The sequence below is a fragment of the Oncorhynchus clarkii genome, chromosome 17, assembly GCF_045791955.1.
Source record: "Oncorhynchus clarkii lewisi isolate Uvic-CL-2024 chromosome 17, UVic_Ocla_1.0, whole genome shotgun sequence".
NCBI classification, from domain to species: domain Eukaryota; kingdom Metazoa; phylum Chordata; class Actinopteri; order Salmoniformes; family Salmonidae; genus Oncorhynchus; species Oncorhynchus clarkii.
The window spans coordinates 24,050,764-24,069,315 of NC_092163.1; the positions used below are offsets into that span (position 1 = coordinate 24,050,764).

The 18,552-nt window shown below is 40.7% G+C and overlaps 1 protein-coding gene across 2 annotated transcripts in view; it reads left to right on the forward strand.

Annotated features, from left to right (window-relative positions):
* Positions 1–14,356, forward strand: part of LOC139370574 (solute carrier family 8 member 1a) — a 43,871-nt gene extending 29,515 nt beyond the window's left edge. For both annotated transcript variants that reach the window (XM_071110149.1, XM_071110150.1), the window contains exons 3-10: positions 2,474–2,580; positions 5,064–5,084; positions 5,512–5,529; positions 9,507–9,575; positions 10,425–10,552; positions 11,478–11,577; positions 13,310–13,582; positions 13,944–14,356. In XM_071110149.1, the coding sequence (XP_070966250.1) occupies positions 2,474–2,580; positions 5,064–5,084; positions 5,512–5,529; positions 9,507–9,575; positions 10,425–10,552; positions 11,478–11,577; positions 13,310–13,582; positions 13,944–14,320 (1,093 nt within the window). In that variant the 3' untranslated portion in view covers positions 14,321–14,356. The remainder of the gene's footprint in view (positions 1–2,473; positions 2,581–5,063; positions 5,085–5,511; positions 5,530–9,506; positions 9,576–10,424; positions 10,553–11,477; positions 11,578–13,309; positions 13,583–13,943) is intronic.
* Positions 14,357–18,552: the final 4,196 nt, after the last annotated feature.

Below are 18,552 nucleotides of genomic sequence, written 5' to 3' on the forward strand. Positions count from 1 at the left end.
GTTCAATATTACATTATTACTGACAATTCACCCTTACTGTATTCACACTGTGTAATATTAGCTTCCAGTCAACTCGTAGCCTCTAACCCAAAACCATGTAATGTTAGGAGCAATGTAAGAGCAAAACCAGCATACCTCCAATATGCCTACGAGAATATACCAACAATCACTGTGGAACCCACGTTTGCCAGCCTGGTCTCCTAGAGTAGACGTAACATAGTAAATGTAAATCCGAGATACTCAAATTAGTATGAAATGATACGTTTGGTATGGTTATATAAGACAGATGTTGACTTATTGTGGTGGTTGGTCGGGGTGGATGGTAGTTCCATGTAGCTCAGTTGGTTGAGCATTGCGCTTGCAACACCAGGGTTGTTGGTTTGAGTCCCACGGGGGACCAGTATGAAAAAAGTATTCAAATGTATGCACTCACTACTGTAAGTAGCTCTGGATAAGAGAGTCTCCTAAATGACTAAAATGTAAAATGATGGGTTGGCTTATAATGTGAACATCTAGCAACCCAAAGGTTGTGAGACCAAATCTCATTACGGACAACTGTAGCTACTTCACAACTACTTAGCATCTTAGCTAATACTGAACCTTAACCCATAGCCTAGCTAACATTACCCACCTAGCTAGAATTTCTAACATGTCATATGTTTTGGAAATTTGTAACATGTTGTACATTTAGCAAATTTGTAACATATAATACGAATTGTAATTATTAACTTATCAAACTAAATGGGTGATGGACATCCACAAATTAATACTTAACATACGGAATAAAACATATCATAACAGAAAAGGAGTGTCTTGGATTTACATACAGAATAATATGAAATGGTCTGAGACCAGGTTGACTATACAGCATGTGTTTATTTTCTATGGCAATTTTCCCTTCCAAAAGTTTTTGACATTTCCAGTTGCTACAAAGCAGCACTGTTTTATCAAGGGACAGTGTAATTCCATTCCCATTAATGATCCTGTTTATCCCACACTCTCTGAATATGTGTAAGCAATTAAAATAGCACCAATGTTAACATAATGCCATTAGGACTCGTAATCAGTGTTTAGCCTACCTTTAATAAAGGAAATACATGTCAGACCATGGACATGTTCTGTTATTAGATGCAGTTATCTGCCCGATTTAAATGGTCCATCTTGTAAGGGGTGAAATGTGGCAAACACAGCAGTCTTGAAGTATCGTTCATCAACCATCCACCAGGTTACATTTTGTGTGTCACATGGATTGGCGGTTTATTTTATTAGGACGATAAATTGTCAACAAATCGTGGATGCATTTTCTCCACTATAGTAGACCTACATTATGAACAAATAGCCACAGTCTGAAACTTGTCATAATCTGTTGTGATTATTTGCTATTATTTCAAATCCAACAGCAAATGGCAATCTGCTACAGCAGCTAGTTTCTGCATTATTCAACATTAGCAATCAGACAATTAATAACTTATAAATTGGCAATGTCATCTCCTGTTTAGGGTCAAGGCACGTAGAAAGGCTTTTCTTTCAAAGCTACCTACATAGTTTTTTGTCATTACTTGTATATTTTGTCGAAGTTTATTAGTAGTGTGGTGTTTGGGGATATGTTCAGACATGTTTGGCTAGCTGTTATAGCGAGAAGCCTGTCGTCTCCCTCTCACCTTACCCCTGGTCTGGTCTGGTCCCAGATCTGTTTGTGCTGTCTTGCCAAGTCCTATGGTCATTGTCATGAGTTGGATATACAGCACAAACATATCTGGGATCAGGAAATAATTTCCCCCTGGTTTAGTTTATAAACAATATGCAAGAGTGCGTCTTCAACCCATGGGTGCTCTGTTTTTGTCTTGGAGAGTTGTTTTAGTCTCCATATTTGGGTAGCATCGCTGTTGAGAGTATCCTGGTCATTCTCAAACATGGGCCTGAGCCACAGTATAAGACTATAAAATAGACTGATAGACTCTCTAGGCCTTATTATAACTTATAATAACTTATAACTTGACCTATTGTTGAGAAGAAGGAGGGAAAAAATGTCCACCATGCCTGTCTGTACATAGTGTTCTTATAGGCCACAGGCCCTAACAGTAAAATACAGCACTGTATAGTCACACTCTTGAAAATATTTCAGTCTTGTTGTGAATTGTTGTGTCCCTCATTTGTCTCAAAATACTTTCATTCAGAACTTAAATTTAGTGTTTTGATGAGGCGATATATGGGGGTGTTTTCATTTTTCCATTACATTTTTGTATAAAATACATTAATTTCATTGTTTGTGATTTATTGTTTCCCCCCACCAGAATCGCTTTATGTCACTCTACAACCCATCTTCCCATATTTTTTTTTTGCTGTTGCCTTTGTGTCGTTTGACGATGCATGGCCCGTCGTTCTTCTTCCCTCATGTTCGCACTCTCTATACGCTGTTCTATCTGCAACCTTGTCTTCTTTCTCTCTCTCTCTCTCTCTCTCTTTGTTTCAGCAAAACTATACAGATCAATATAATCGATGACGAGGAATATGAGAAAAACAAGAACTTCTTCCTTGAGATGGGAGAGCCTCAGCTGCTGGAGATGAGTGAGAGGAAAGGTGGGGCGTTCCCTTCCCAGGCTTTGGTCCCAACCCTGTACCCCTTAACCCCGCCCCCATTCCATTCACCATGTATGCTGTCCCCTACTGGATCCATCCACTATTACTTTGTGCTTGCTTGCCCAGACCTACTGAATTGGGTATACATAGATAAAGGCCACATTTCCATCCTCCATGGAGCATTTTCCCAATCCTGAGAAAATGGAGAACAGAGGAGAACAGTTATAGGCAGGTTTTCCTACCCACTTATCTTTTTTCATTGTTACCTTTCAACCATATTTGTGTAATGGTCAGGTGTATATTTCTTGATTATAAGTCCCAAGATTGATTGGAGCCGAAACCGGCATACATAGTGGTCCTCCAGGACCAGCATTGATCCTAAAACAATTTTAGTCAGACCTAGACTACAGAGCACTTGTTCTGAGTAGTCACTGTTTTTTAGCTGTGACCTTTTATTTACCTCAGCACCTAGACAAAACAATATCAATGTTATGAGAGGTAAATACCAGGACATAACAATATTAAATGCACAGACATAGCAATATTGATATTATGATCAGAGGTGAAGATCAATGAAGACAGTTGAGGTGAAAATTTGTCATCTTTAAACTCAAACTGAGATCATAGAGGCTTCCAAAAAGAGTTCCAACTGTCCCTCCATGTATGCACCACGAGGTGGTACGGGTGTGCAACAGAGCACGACTTCCCCCCTGCCCCCAAACCCCGACAAACTGTTCCATCTGTACATCCATGGATGGCCCAGTGGATAGGTGGATATCGAATCCAATCCAAATCCTTTTTTGGTGTGTGTGTGTGTGTGTTTGTGAAACTTGCACAATCTATCCTTCCCCCTTCCCCCACCTCCCGCCCTCGTCCTTCACCTTGCCCTTTTTGTTTTGTACCTTGTCTTGTGTCCCCTTGCAGGAAGACCATAGCGGTTAGAATACTTGACCACGACGAATATGAAAGACAGGCCAGATTCTACATAGAGCTGCAGGAGCCCCATTGGAAATGGCGATTGACAGGTGTGAGAGTAACTGAAAAGAGTAGAAGATGGGCTCAAGCTTCTGACCTCCTCCTTCTCTCCTACCTCCCACTCCTTCCTTCTTACGTTCCTGTTCTTTTTTTTCACCCTCTTCTGCTCCCTCTCGTATTTTCTCTGCTATCCCAAGGCTACCTACCCTCTCCTCTGGTTTCTTGTATTTCTACTGCCCCTGGTCAACACCGCTGTGGGCTGAACAGGATTTGAGCAGAGTCAGAGAAGTTTCTTTCTGTCTTGTTAAGGAGTCCCATCCTATGAGGCGTGCAGAGCGATAATAGCTTTTTGGTTGATAAACAAAGGTGGAACGTTGAGTGGTAGTGGTTGTCTGCTCAAGAAGGTTCTGTAGAAAAGTGTACCTCCACATGTTCTAGCCCCAGAGGGTCTTGTGGTCTTCAGCCAAGCAAATGGTCCGAGTTTACCCTTTCCTAACCATACCCCGTGGGTACTAACTGTGTTCCACTGTTTCTGTTTGTGGTGTTGCTTGGAACACACACTCACAATACTCAAGAACGTTATGAGTTTTGCAGTGTGCATTTTGGACTTTGATTAACTCCTTACTGTAGGATTTTGGAAGAAACGCCATAATACAATATTAACGTCTATATATGGTACCAATACATGTACTGAATCACCACTCTCAATGTATGGAAATGACTTTTTAACATATTTTCATTGTGCTAATGAGAAAATGGTGTGTTGCAGTGGTTCAGTCATTAGGCACATTTTGCCATCATAGAGAAGTGATTGCAGTACATGTTTAATGTGGTGCCATTTCATTTAATATTTGTTTTATGTTGACCTCCAAATGAAGCTATGCCCGAGCCCAAGGCCCTGTTTCCCAAAACCCTCGTAACATTACATTTTCGAACATTAGGGACGGTGCATCGTTAAAACGCTCTTATGAGACTTCTCATGAAACTTGGCCCAGAACAGTACACTGCAGGTTAATGTTAGCGCATCATTTTGACAATAATCTGTTTTGACTTATTCAGTGTGCGTTTAGGCATCATTTGTCATTGTTGAAACTTTCATCCAGTGGAAACATTTAGCGTGTAACAAATACCACTATTAAACCCTTATTTTTATTTCCGAATATGTTACATCTTTAAATACTCTTCGATATTAGGAATTGAAATTGTGCTTGTGAGATTTGATTGGCCCAAGTCTTTTATTGGCATTTAGTGTATAACATTTAGAGTCCTACAAGCCTGATTTGAAATTCAAAAACTTGCTAGACTTGTCTAGTCTGTAGTGAACAACAATCTAACCATGACATCTATATATTATAACTAACTTGCCTGATGGCTATAACTTTTTGCCACCGGCTTGTGTATATTCATTCCTCTGTTTTCCTTGCAACTTGTTTCCATTTCTCATGTTTCTCATCTCTCGTTTCTCTCTGCTCAACTGTCTCTTGTCTCATCTGTTTCCATCCTATCAGCTGTGTTGCTTCAAGAAATTGGTAAGAAGTCTACTTTTTCTCATTAGTCTGCTCTGGTGTGCTGTCACACTCTTTGTTTCCCTCGCTTCTGAAGTCACTTATTACTTCAAATGTCAATCATTGTCTGTTACTGTTGTCGTGAAGTGTCAAGCGTGCAAACACTGGCAGTCCCTGTACATGGTAACCTTCTACGGAAGGGTAAATACATTTCCTAAATGATGTTCTCAGTTGCAAGTAAACATGTGTAACTGTTCTTATTAAAGAGGGATTTAGAGTGAGTTGGAAGTAGGCCTATACAGTATTTTTATTACTAGAGTTTAATTATCATTTGCTGATCAAAATGTGTCATTAATCAATAATACTATTAAGATACTTCATATAAACTAATACCCACTCACAACCAAAAGGCATGTTTTGATTTATTTTCTTTATTTTTTTATGGTTTTAGGTGGATTCGTGAAGACAGGTATGGTATATTACTATTGCATAAAAAGTATATTATTTGGATTCAATGTATATATTGATTGATTAATTAATGGGTAATTCTTTATTAATTTTAATAGACAAAAGGCTTTATGGTAAGAGACAATTCAGTGTTGCAATTGGTTGCTTTAAATCGTTGCAGTTTAAAGCAAGTCAAATTCAAGTAACATATGTGTCACCTTTGTGAGAATCGTGTGTTCTCCTACCCACTACTAATGGCACAAGCCTTTCAGGCTACTCTTTCATTGTTTAGACTATCTTTGTAACTATGTCTATTTACACAGAGACATTTATAACAAACCAATGTAATATATTGATTATATTGAGAATGCTTTGATAGACTTTAGTTGATTTGAGCATGGCATATTTTCAAATCAAATATACTCCAAAGACAGCACTGAGTACACTTGAATGGATATGTTTTGTGTACTACTGTAGTACTACTATAGTATTTTCTTTGGTAAGTACTAGAAATGTAGTTTGTTTGGTTTGCACCTTGGTTTGTGGCACTTCCAGGCATTCAATGTGTAGGCCTATCCTATCACTGAACGAGTCACACTTCACTGTGTGCGAAAGAGTGCGGAAGAGGATGAATGCGTGTGTGCGACCTCACTGTGTGTTCATGTAGACGTGTACCAGTGGGGTGAGGGGAGGACGGCTCATAATAAAGGCTGGAATGGAGTCAATGGAGTGGTATTAACCGTATGGAAACCACATCTTTGATGTGTTTAATACCATGCCATTGACAGGGTCGGGGAGCAACGGATTACATGTAATCTGTTACATGTAAGGGATTACAAAAAAACTGGTAACTGTAATCCGTTACATTACCAGAAAAAATGGTGTAATCAGATGACAGATACTTTTGAAAAACTAGATGATTACTTTGAGGATTACTTTTCAATTCAGAAAGGATGTTTGCGAAAAAATATCTTTGACCCTTCTCTGTTTTGTCAATGACATTCAACTCAGCATTGAAAAAAGGCGCACATTTAAATTTGTTCCACCTGAGCGAGTCTGACCACTATGATGACACGCCAAATGTGTTTGATGGATCGTGGGAAAAGAGCAGGAAAAGGCTTTTGTAGGCTAGTCCAAGCTATGTCTTCCGATGGTGCAACTGCTGTCGGCATCCAAAGACTATCCAATTTGAATAAACGCTTGGAGGTAAGGATGACAGCAGTGTAGTGTACGGCGATACGGATATCATGTATTGTTGATATCTACATAGCGCATTGATGTGAATCACACTGCTGCTCTCTCATTTAGCTATTTGCGCCTTACGAATTGTGGTTGTTGTGGATAGCTGCTCACAAATCTAAATGTGTAATTGAACCCAATAATGGTTGAATTCAAGAAGTTCAAGCTGCCTATCAATCATTGTTTTTGAAACCAGTCAGTGAAAAATGCACTCTTGCAACAGCTGCAGAGTGCGGATCCCAGCCTATGGAATAAAAGTGGGGCTTTTACTGCTCAATCTAATTAATTCTGATAAAAAATGGACATACTGAGCACATTCTGTGGTCCTTTAACGGTTGGGTCGTGAACCGTTAATGGTAGGGTCACACTATTCATCAGGGTTCAATCAACTGTATACAGTAGGCTAATTGCAGATAAGGTAAATACAACAATGTAATGAACTAGCTCAATTCTGGTTCAAATCATTTCATGTCTCCAGAAACTTGAGTTGAATTCCCCCTATTTTACAGGAAATAGAAAATCATAAAGCTTACACACTTGACACACTTTAATCAAGGTAATTTAGGTATTACAAATGATTCATGAATGTGTTTTTTGTTGTGTAAGGTGTGACCAGTTGTAATATCATCTAACATGCCTGACGACTACTGTATGTGCTGTAGTACAGTTGAAGGCAGAAGTTTACATACACTTAGGTTAGAGTCATCAAAACTGGTTTTTCAAATGTCTTGTTAACAAACTATAATTTTGGCAAGTCGGTTAGGACATCTACTTTGTGCATGACACCAGTAATTGTTCCAACAATTGTTTACAGACAGATTATTTCACTTATAATTCACTGTATCACAATTCCAGTGGGTCAGAAGTTTACATACACTAAGTTGACTGTGCCTTTAAACAGCTTGGAAAATTCCAAAAAATGATGTCATGGCTTTAGAAGCTTCTGATAGGCTAATTGACATCATTCGAGTCAATTGGGGGTGTACCTGTGGATGTATTTCAAGGCCTACCTTCAAACTCAGTGCCTCTTTGCTTGACATCATGGAAAAATCAAAAGAAATCAACAGACCTCCACAAGTCTGGTTCATCCTTGGAAGCAATTTCCAAATGCCTGAAGGTTCAACGTTCATCTGTACAAATAATTGTACGCAAGTATAAACACCATGGGACGACACAGCCGTCATACCGCTCAGGAAGGAGACGCATTCTGTCTTCTATAGATTAACGTACTTTGGTGCGAAAAGTTCAAATCAATCCCAGGACAACATCAAAGGACCTTGTGAAGATGCTGGAGGAGACAGGTACAAAAGTATCTATATCCACAGTGAAACGAGTCCTATATCGACATAACCTGAAAGGCCGCTCAGCAAGGAAGAAGCCACTGCTCCAAAACCGCTATAAAAAAGCTAGACTACCGTTTGCAACTGCACATGGGGGCAAAGATTGTACTTGTACTTTTTGGAGAAATGTCTTCTGGTCTGATGACACAAAAATAAAACTGTTTGGCCATAATGACCATCGTTATGTTTGGAGGGAAAAGGGGTAAGCTTGCAAGCCTAAGAGCATCATCCCAACCGTGAAGCACGGGGGATCATGATGTGGGGGTGCTTTGCTGCAGGAGGGACTGGTGCACTTCACAAAATAGATAGCATCATGAGGTAGGAAAATTATGTGGATATATTGAAGCAACCACTCAAGACATCAGTCAGGAAGTTAAAGCTTGGTCGCAAATAGGTCTTCCAAATGGACAATGATCCCAAATATACCTACAAAGTGTTGTCCTTAACCCATTTTGCCACACAAGTCAAGTTATTGGAGTGGCCATCACAAAGCCCTGACCTCAATCCTATAGAAAATGTGTGGGCAGAACTGAAAAAACGTGTGCGAGCAAGGAAGCCTACCATCCTGACTCAGTTATACCAGCTCTGTCAGGAGGAATGGGCCAAAATTCACCCAACTTATTGTGGGAAGCTTGTGGAAGGCTACCCAAAACATTTGACCCAAGTTAAACAATTTAAAGGCAATGCTACCAAATACTAATTGAGTGTATGTAAACTTCTGAAACACTGGGAATGTGATGAAAGAAATCAAATCTGAAATAAATCATTCTCACTACTATTATTCTGACATTTCACATTCTTAAAATAAAGTGGTGATCCTAACTTACCTAAGACAAGGAATTTTGAAAAACTGAGTTTAAATGTATTTGGCTAAGGTGTATGTAAACTTCCAACTTCAAATGTATATCAGTGGTCACTCCGGTCCTGAAGATGTATTGAGTTTGCAGGCTTTTGTTCCAGCCCAGCAATAACACAGTTGATAGCACTTAGCCTACACACTTCAATCAGCTCTTCGGTCTGGGCTGAGATTAGCTGAATCAGGTGTGTTAATGATGGGCAGGAACAAAACTCTTCAGGAGGAGTGTTTGGATCCAATGCTATATGAAAAACAATCTTTTCAATCAAACACAGTCACTGGTTTTCCCCGGATAACTTTAAAAACATATTTCCTCTAGAGCTGCAACTTTAACAAAAGTCTCAAAGCAAATGTACTCAAACTCATGGACTCAACAAAGTAAAGTTTACAGTGGGATCAAAGAATCTCAACAGCTTTTCATTTGAAACGTGCGTTCCTCCACCATAATATTGTGAAATATATTGGATAGTGTTTTTGACTTATCCGGAAACCTTTGAAACTGTTTTTTTAATCTAATGGGGGCTCTTTGTGCAATGAACTTTGAACTGTGAACTTGTCCCTCAGGCAGGGACGTCTACCGGAAAGTGCAGGGTAGGGATAACCCTGTCCCCGCCACCATTATCAGCATTGCAGGTATACATCCTCCCTTTGTACTCTCCATCCTCCCCTCACTTCTCTATCGCCTCGCTCTCCTCTATCCTCCCTCTCACCATCCATGTGCCGGTGTTGTGTCAAAGGCTGTACGTACGCCACTGTGTGACTCATGAGTTCTCTGTCATGTTCGTCTCAATACTGCCTCCGGCTGGAAATCTCTGCGAAATAACAGTCTGCTATTTTATTTCCAGTGTCACTCTGAAAGAACTCCCTTTCTCTATCAGCTCAGTATGTCTCTGTTTCTGCTTCGGTGACTAGCTTTGGGCCAGTCAAATGGCTAGATTGTCACAGCAAAGCTAATAGTCAGTATCATGCAGCTATTGCACATTTGCCTCTTTCACACACCTTTGTGGCTTCTCCTACCACAGATCGTTTATGTAGCCTGTGAATGCACATTTTTCCTAGTCCTCACTTTATCATTGCTCAGTTAGCATAAACAGAGCACAAGAAGGTACACTTGCAACAGAAACCTGGACTCAAGTGACATTTTCACACTTATGAGCCTCGCTAAACATAGCCAAGCCGAACTGTTATGCTCTGGCCAGGTTATGCATCCACCACAGTAGCTGGAACTGTACTAGAAAGGATTATGGGGAAATTAAATATCCAAGGCATTATAGTATTTAGCACAATATTTTGAAAAGTGTAAAGGTTTTCAAGAGCAGGTGTTGAACAGTCAACAGCTACCTTGACCACTCACGGAAACACATTAATGGCCTCTTATGGGTATCGTCCTTGTCATGGCCGCTAACCACCCAAATGTGTTCTCTCGTCCCTTCCTCTTTCTTTCTCCATCTCTCTCTATCTTTCTCCCCCTCTCTCCCTCAGAGGAAGGGGACGAGGAAGCTCTCTCCAAGAAGGAGGAGGAGGAACGCCGCATCGCTGAGATGGGCCGGCCCACCCTCGGGGAGCACGTCAAACTGGAAGTTGTCATCGAGGAGTCGTATGAGTTCAAGGTACGAGACCACACTTCCGCTTTTGTCTGTTTCTGAGGCATTCTATTTTACTAGATTAATGACTACCTTTTGGTTTCTTAGACGTTTCCTGGTTACTAAAATGTTCTCCTGATTTTAGTTTTAGTGACACAAAATGCAATGTATAGTGTAGAGAATCATTGCAATATCTAAAACGCTGTGAAATATATTTGGATTATCCCTAAAGATTGTATTTTCAGCTCTTGAAGCTGACGTACAAAACTAAAACTAAAAATAAGCAAAAACGGAACATATAGAGGGGAAGCATAGCATACCGCACAAAGAACTGATCTACCGCTTACCAGACTTGCTTTCAATGAGAATGACGGATCATTAACTCTCATTTATATCTGAAATCTGCCGTGTCGCGCACAAACCTGCAAATTGTACCTTTTAATAATAGTAAATCACAGCTTTGATAGGACCGTAAAACAACTAGTGGACTATAAAACCACCCACTCCACCACCTGGAAAGGGAGTAAGACAATCAGCTGCACTTGAGATTGTATTTCCCATTACTTACAGTAAGTCATACCTCTGATGTCTTAAGTGGTATCTCCCATCTTGTCAATCCAAAAGGTGTACTGATACTGTAAGTTCCATATTCCACATGAAAGAGACAGTGATCAGGATGAACATTTCGGAATTTGAGCATTAAAAATGTCTTTGTAGTTTTAGGGGTAGGAGTCAGGGTATGTTTTGAGGTTGATATAGTGGATGTGAAATGGTTTGGCTCACAGTCTGACCTGATAAATCAAACTGGTTTGTCTTTATTGTATTTTATAGACTTGTACATCATGTTCACCGCCAAGGTGTATTCACTGGGCATGTATCTGTGTTTGTGGAATGCTAAATAAGCAGGATTGAGGATTAATAGACTGAAATATTCTCTTCTGGTGCCCCACAGAACACAGTGGATAAGCTGATTAAGAAGACCAACTTGGCTCTATTGATTGGAACCAATAGCTGGAGGCAGCAGTTTATGGAAGCTATCACAGTCAGCTCTGGTAAGCAGATAAATCAATCAATCATTTCATTGGTAGCCTATAGAGCTTTTTTTAGAAAAGTGTTTGTAACAAATTGCCTAACCAACAAACCAGGCCTAAACCCCAAAAGAGCAAGCCACAACTAGAGTGGCAGGGGAAAACTCCCTAGGTCTAGGAAGTGCAGGGTAGCCTCTTAAACATAACACCATCATGCCTCCCAAATGGCATCATATTCCCTTTATAGTGCACTACTTTTTGACCAAGGCCTATAGGGCTCTGTTGAAAGGTAGTGTACTATAGGGAGTAGGTTGCCATTTGGGACGCATGCCTATATTCTGAATCTTGGACAACAATACGGGATTATGTATTCAGAGCAAAATCAAATCTTGTCCAAAATATGTTATTTTCCTTTCATATCACATTTGTCTTAATTGGCTACACAATCACCCTAGCCACAATGCCATCCGAAGCACATTCCAATGCACTGTTGATTTATCAACGGAGCAGCGCCGAAGCACAACGAACTCATCAAGCAACACACACACACACACACACCCACACAAACTCACACACACAATCACATATACACACATCTCACACACACACACACACAAAGTTCCACTGAGAGCCTGAGTGAAGAAGACAAAGCTTGTTAGACATGGGAGTGCACTCCAGAGGAGATTCCTCCAGGGCTAGTAATGTGATCATTAAAAAGTCCATGTAATGAATTAGTCTGCTCGTGGGGTTCTAAACTACGTGTGTGTGTGTGTGTGGCCGTGTGTGTGGCCGTGTGTGTGGCCGTGTGTGTGTGTGTGTGGCCGTGTGTTTGTGGCCGTGTGTTTGTGGCCATGTCCAGAATCAGGCTTTCCTACTACTTACTTAAATTGCATATTGTGTGCTAGTACCACATACTGTTTAGAAAAAAAATAAATTCAGTAAGCAACAAATATCAGCATACTAGGCTCCTGAGAATGCATCATCTAATGAGCAATCACGTTTATTACCGCCATTCGTTCTTTATGGTACAGCGCGTCCCCTCAGCTGATTATCAGCTGAAGATTATCTTCCTCAAAAGTGTACAGTGAATTCTACTAGCTGACAAGCTGAAATTAGTATGACATATCCTGCCATTTAAAGCATACAAACATTTTGAAATTTCACATACTATAAAACACACACGCCCCCACGCATGCATAGAAACAAGCATTGAAACAGGTATTGAAATGCAGGCCTATGTCTTGAGACATACTCATGGACACGACATGTATTGTATTAGCAAAAATACACACAAATACAGACACACACTCACACACACATATACACACAAAAACGTGACCATTCCCTGCTCCCATGCAGAGAAACGCATTCAGATGGATTTTGCCCATCAGCTATTTTAAGCCACGCTGTCAGTCACCCTAATGAACTCTCCCATGGCTTCAATGAGTAGAGATGTGGCTCACTGTCCCGACTTGATGTGATAAGAGGCTTCATTATTTGTGTAATGTGGAAATTGGAGAGTGGAGAGAGTGGGGCTAACGGCTAATGCTACTAGGACTGCCTGAACATCTGTGTTTTAATTTAGAATGGACTAGTGGTGGCTAGTTTCTCCTGGTCCACTCACAGTTTAAGACTTGTTTACTTACATTGCAGAGAAACTTAACATTGTAGCAGAGGTTTTAAACATGTTAAATGTTGAAATTCAACTACGAAGCTGGGGTTACAACACATCTGTCCTCCCCTCGAAATGTCTCAGGCGATGATGATGAGGACGAGTGCGGCGTGGAGAAGCTGCCCTCCTGCTTTGATTACGTCATGCACTTTCTCACCGTCTTCTGGAAGCTCCTGTTTGCCTTTGTGCCGCCCACCGACTACTGGAACGGCTGGGCCTGCTTCGTGGTCTCCATCAGTATGATTGGCCTGCTCACCGCCTTCATTGGAGACCTGGCCTCCCACTTTGGCTGTACCGTGGGCCTCAAGGACTCCGTGACCGCCGTGGTGTTTGTGGCGCTCGGGACATCTGTGCCAGGTGTGTTCCATACATGCCACAATAAACACAGACATGTATACACACACATAGACATATTCACACACACACGGTGGGTCTCATTAGGACTATGTCACCAATCTAGTGTTTGCGGCATTGGGACGCCAGGTTAGTAACATACACCATCTAACTCTACACTCTCATGACAGGGTTTTATCACAATTAGGCATTGTCACTCCTAAAGGCAGTGCTTTGTATGAAGTGTTCTTGAGTAGTACACTATGTCATATCTCTTGTCATGCATGGACATCTAATTTTGGATCCCATGTCACCCTACCACCATTCACAATTCTTCTTTTTCTTCCTTTCCCTTTCTCTTTATCTCTCTCTCTCACTCCCCCAGACACGTTTGCCAGCAAGGTAGCTGCAATCCAGGACCAGTACGCCGACGCCTCCATCGGCAACGTAACGGGCAGCAATGCCGTCAACGTCTTCTTGGGGATCGGCGTGGCCTGGTCCATCGCCGCCATCTACCACAATTCCAAGGGAAACGACTTCCGGGTGGATCCGGGCACCCTGGCCTTCTCCGTCACCCTATTCACCATCTTCGCCTTTGTCGCCGTGGCCGTGCTGATGTACCGGCGCCGGCCTGAGATTGGGGGCGAGCTGGGTGGGCCCCGGGGCCCCAAAATCGCGACCACCTGTCTCTTCTTCAGCCTGTGGCTCATGTACATAGTCTTCTCCTCCCTGGAAGCTTATTGCCACATCAAGGGCTTCTAACTTCGCTATAAAGGATCTGAAAGCAAGATTCAAAAAGCAATATTTAAAAGATTTTTGAAAGCTTTAGCTTCTAGAGTCTTCAAAAGCTTCAGAAAGATCTTCGGAAGCTTCTTAGTCTTTGAAAGCTTCTATAAGGTCTTTATAAAGCTATTCAAAAGTATTTGAAATATTCTAAAATGAAATTGAAAGATTTTTAGTCTTTGACAGCTAAAAAAAAAAGAAGATTTTATCGCTTTCATCCAAGACCTCTGAACTATGTACGATTAAATCCAAGGTTTTTGGAGGCATTGACGTGTCACATCCAAGGTGTCCTACGCCATTGACTACCACGTCCCGTTGTCCTAAATCTAACATCCGTGACATCCAATGCTTTAGCCATCTACTGCCACATCCAAGACATGTGAAGAATCCACTACTACAAATAAGGCCTCTAAACCAACACCAGCAGGATGGTGGCCCCAAAAAATTCAAACGTGAAAACAGAGGGATTCTGTTTTTGTTTTTTTTAACTACTAATTTAGTGTTTGTTCTCTAGCTCCTTCAATCCTGCAGCTTTATTTTCAATGGAAGCTCTCTGTTGACTTTCATTGGATCAAGACTCCTAAGGCTGTGTATCCAAAAAAATTCATTTCAGATGAAGCAAAAAACTTGTGCTTGTTTGGTTATACAGAACTTCAAAGCTATGCCTAAAAGCGCTGCTGGCTGGTGTCCACAATTTCTATTCAGTGCCCCCCCCCAAAAAATACACTAGACAAATATGTCATAATATTCCTGTAACACAGAAACGTGAGTGGTTGTTTAAATGCGAGGGGCATATGGATGATAAATACATAGTTACTGAGGTAAATACCTAAATGAGACTATAACTCCTGTTATGTCTACACAGTACTGTTGCAGTCATGACTGCATCTCCAATACTACAGACACTAAATAAACCTTTCCTTACTAGAAGAATGTCTTGATATAAAATGTCACTAATGCACATGTTATATATTTTTAGAAATTCCCCATGAAACATTTATCAGCAACAATACTATTACACTAGACAAATCAATAAATAATGAATTAGAGGTGAAATAAGCACTATGGCTTTGTGAAGTGTATTTACTGTATATCCTATAATGTCTTCTATGATCTTTCTTTTAATTGTGTTAAACATATTTCATTCAGTCGGCTTTGTCTGCTAACAGACCATTTTTACAATGAAGAGATTGTGAGAATGTTATACAGTGGAGACAGTGTAAAAGATGAGAATATCACAGAATAATACACAGAGATGTTTTGTCAAAAGGGGATCTGAATTTTCACTAAAATACATTTAACACAATTTACAAATTAAATATATTTTTGAAAATGTTTTTAGGAAAATGAATCAACCTTTTCTAGCGTGGTTGGTTGAGTTGAAGCTCTTTTGATATTCTTATCAGACCTCTTATGACAAGAATTATATCCTAAGACAAGGATACAGTATGGATCTTCCATATTTGGGTGAATAGGACTTCCATCGTAGTAAGACGATAAAGTCCAGAAAATGTATAATATGCCTTGGATGGGCAACTTCCTTGGATAGGCCTGCGGACCAATATATAAAAATAAATAAAAAAATTCTTAGGAGCTTCGTTGGAGTCTCAATTTACAGTTGAGAGTTAGAATAATAGAATACACAAGGTGCAATTTCAAAATTTGGTTGTGCATCAGCCTCCACCCTATGGCAAAATTGGTAGAATTGCATGAAATTAGTTGTAAAACTGCAAATATTTCTCTCTGCCGCATGGCAAAATTAGTAGAACTGCATTAAATTAGTTGTAAAATAAAAAAATATTCTCTCCGCCCTGTTGCAAAATGTGTAGAATTGCAGCAAACTTGCTTTAAAACGGCAAAATTTCTCTACACCCCATGGCAAAATGTGTAGAATTGCAGGAAATTAACTTGTTTCTCTTCGCTGTCACGAGGGGTTCGCTAAAATGTTTTGTTCGCGGGGGGGGGGGGGGGGGGGGGGGGGGGTGGTATTGATGTGGGTACGCAGACCCACGAGCCACTGCAGTCCCTCATGATGAGGTCCATTGCTCATCCCTGTAGTAAAGCTATAAAAGATCTCCAAGACAGAGACTGCCAATCCCTTTATATATTTGATGTCCCTAGCATCTTTCATTTTGTCTGTTAACTACTGCAGGTGACAGAGAAAACAACAAAAACTCTACAGTTGTGCTTCTTTCATAGAAAAGTCATCAAGAATTTCTTGTGTGTCAAGTTTAGTCTTACATTGTTGTTGATTCCTTGTCCAGGTGTGCGCCGATGTTCACTTTAGCGCCGTGGTGAGCAGTGTTGTCTATACCTCGTGTTGTCTATGTCTGAATAATCCTCAATGTTGGATTATCAATGTGCTACTTGTAAACTATATGCATGAGTGTAAACATAACTGTATATCATAAGCCGTAGTTATCATTAACATTAGGAGACACATTTTGATAATGAGTAGTAATGTATTTGGGTTCATTAAGTTTGTTTTTGTGTGTTTGCTCCTGGAACAATGTCATCTGAAAGACTACACTCTTTAAAGTAATTTGAACAAATCATTTTCTTATTTGTGTGAAAGGCAATATCTCATACTCTTGTGTTGATGATAGTTATTCGTACTGTCCAAAACGACATTGCTCTGCTTGAGTTTGCTGATGTCAAGTTTGAGGAAAAGACGAAGCAGTACTTTGTCTGTGTTATCTTTTTTATATATAGTGTACAGTGTTGTCAAAGTGAGGTAGTTGGCCTCAATGTTGAAAATATAAGATTCAAGCTATTTATTTTCCTACCCTTTGGGGACACAAGAATAGCTAAAGTTACCTTCCAGGGGAGCTGTGTTTGAATTGACTTTCACCCCTCTTTTCCTCTATAGTTCTGAGTGAGTCTGGGTGGTTCTCAAGGTCCTTGAAGAGGCATTTATATCCTTTCTTGCAATGGAAGTTGTCTTGTCGTCATTCAGGGGCCAAAACGGATACTCCCTACCTACTACAGAGTGAATTCAGCCAAACCTAAAAAAAGAAGTATCACTTTATCAGTATTGTGTGAATGCATGTTATTGTAACTTCTTGCACAGTTTTGACTGGTTTAAACAAAACAAAAGGAATTGAGCCCAATTTTTTTCTCTCACATTAAGCACATTGATTCACTATTAGGACAGCTGATGCGTAAAAAATAGCCATATTATGGCATCTGTTTATTTCACCTTTCTCCTTGTTCCTATTAGTGATGTCACACACATTGACAATATTTGATTGATTTACACTTCCTCAGCTTGTCACACGCCTAGGCCCACCTCTAGACTCGTTGTTTTATGTATTAACATTGGTCATGTATACTGTATAGCCTGGTCCCCTTCTGTAACTGTGCTGTAGCCAACTTCTTTTCTATCCTTGTCAAGCTACACATACACTATATATACATATGGAAACCCCTTCAAATTAGTGGATTCGTGTATTTCAGCAAACACCAATTCCTGACAGGTGTATTAAATCGATCACAAAGCCATAGACAAACATTGGCAGTAGAATGGCCTTACTGAAGAGCTCAGTGACTTTCAACATGGCCCCGTCATAGGATGCCGACTTTACAGCAAGTCAGTTAATCAAATTTCTGCCCTGCAAGCGCTGCCCCGCTCAATTGTACGTGCTGTTATTGTGAAGTGGAAACATGTAGGTGCAACAACGGCTCAGCCGCGAAGTGGTAGGCCACACAAGCTCACAGAACGGGACCGCCGAGTGCTGAAGTGCGCAGCGTGTAAAAATCGTCTGTCCTCGGTTGCAACACTCACTACCGATTTCCAAACTGACTCTGGAGGCAGCGTCAGGATCTTCATGAAATAGGTTTTCATGGCCGAGCAGTCGCACACAAGCTTAAGATCACCACGTGCAATGTCAAGCGTCGGCTGGAGTGGTGTAAAGCTCATCGCCATTGGACTCTGGAGCAGTGGAAATGCGTTCTTTGGAGTGATGAATCACCCTTCACCATCTGGCAGTCTGACGGATGTATCTGGGTTTGGCAGATGCCAGGAGAACACTATCTGCCCCAATGCATAGTGCCAACTGTAAAGTTTGGTGGAGGAGGAATAATGGTCTAGGGCTGATTTCATGATTCGGGCTAGGCCCCTTAGTTCCAGTGAACGGAAATGTTAACGCTACAGCATACAATGACATTCTAGACAATTCTGTGCTTCCCAATTTGTGGCAACAGTTTGGGGA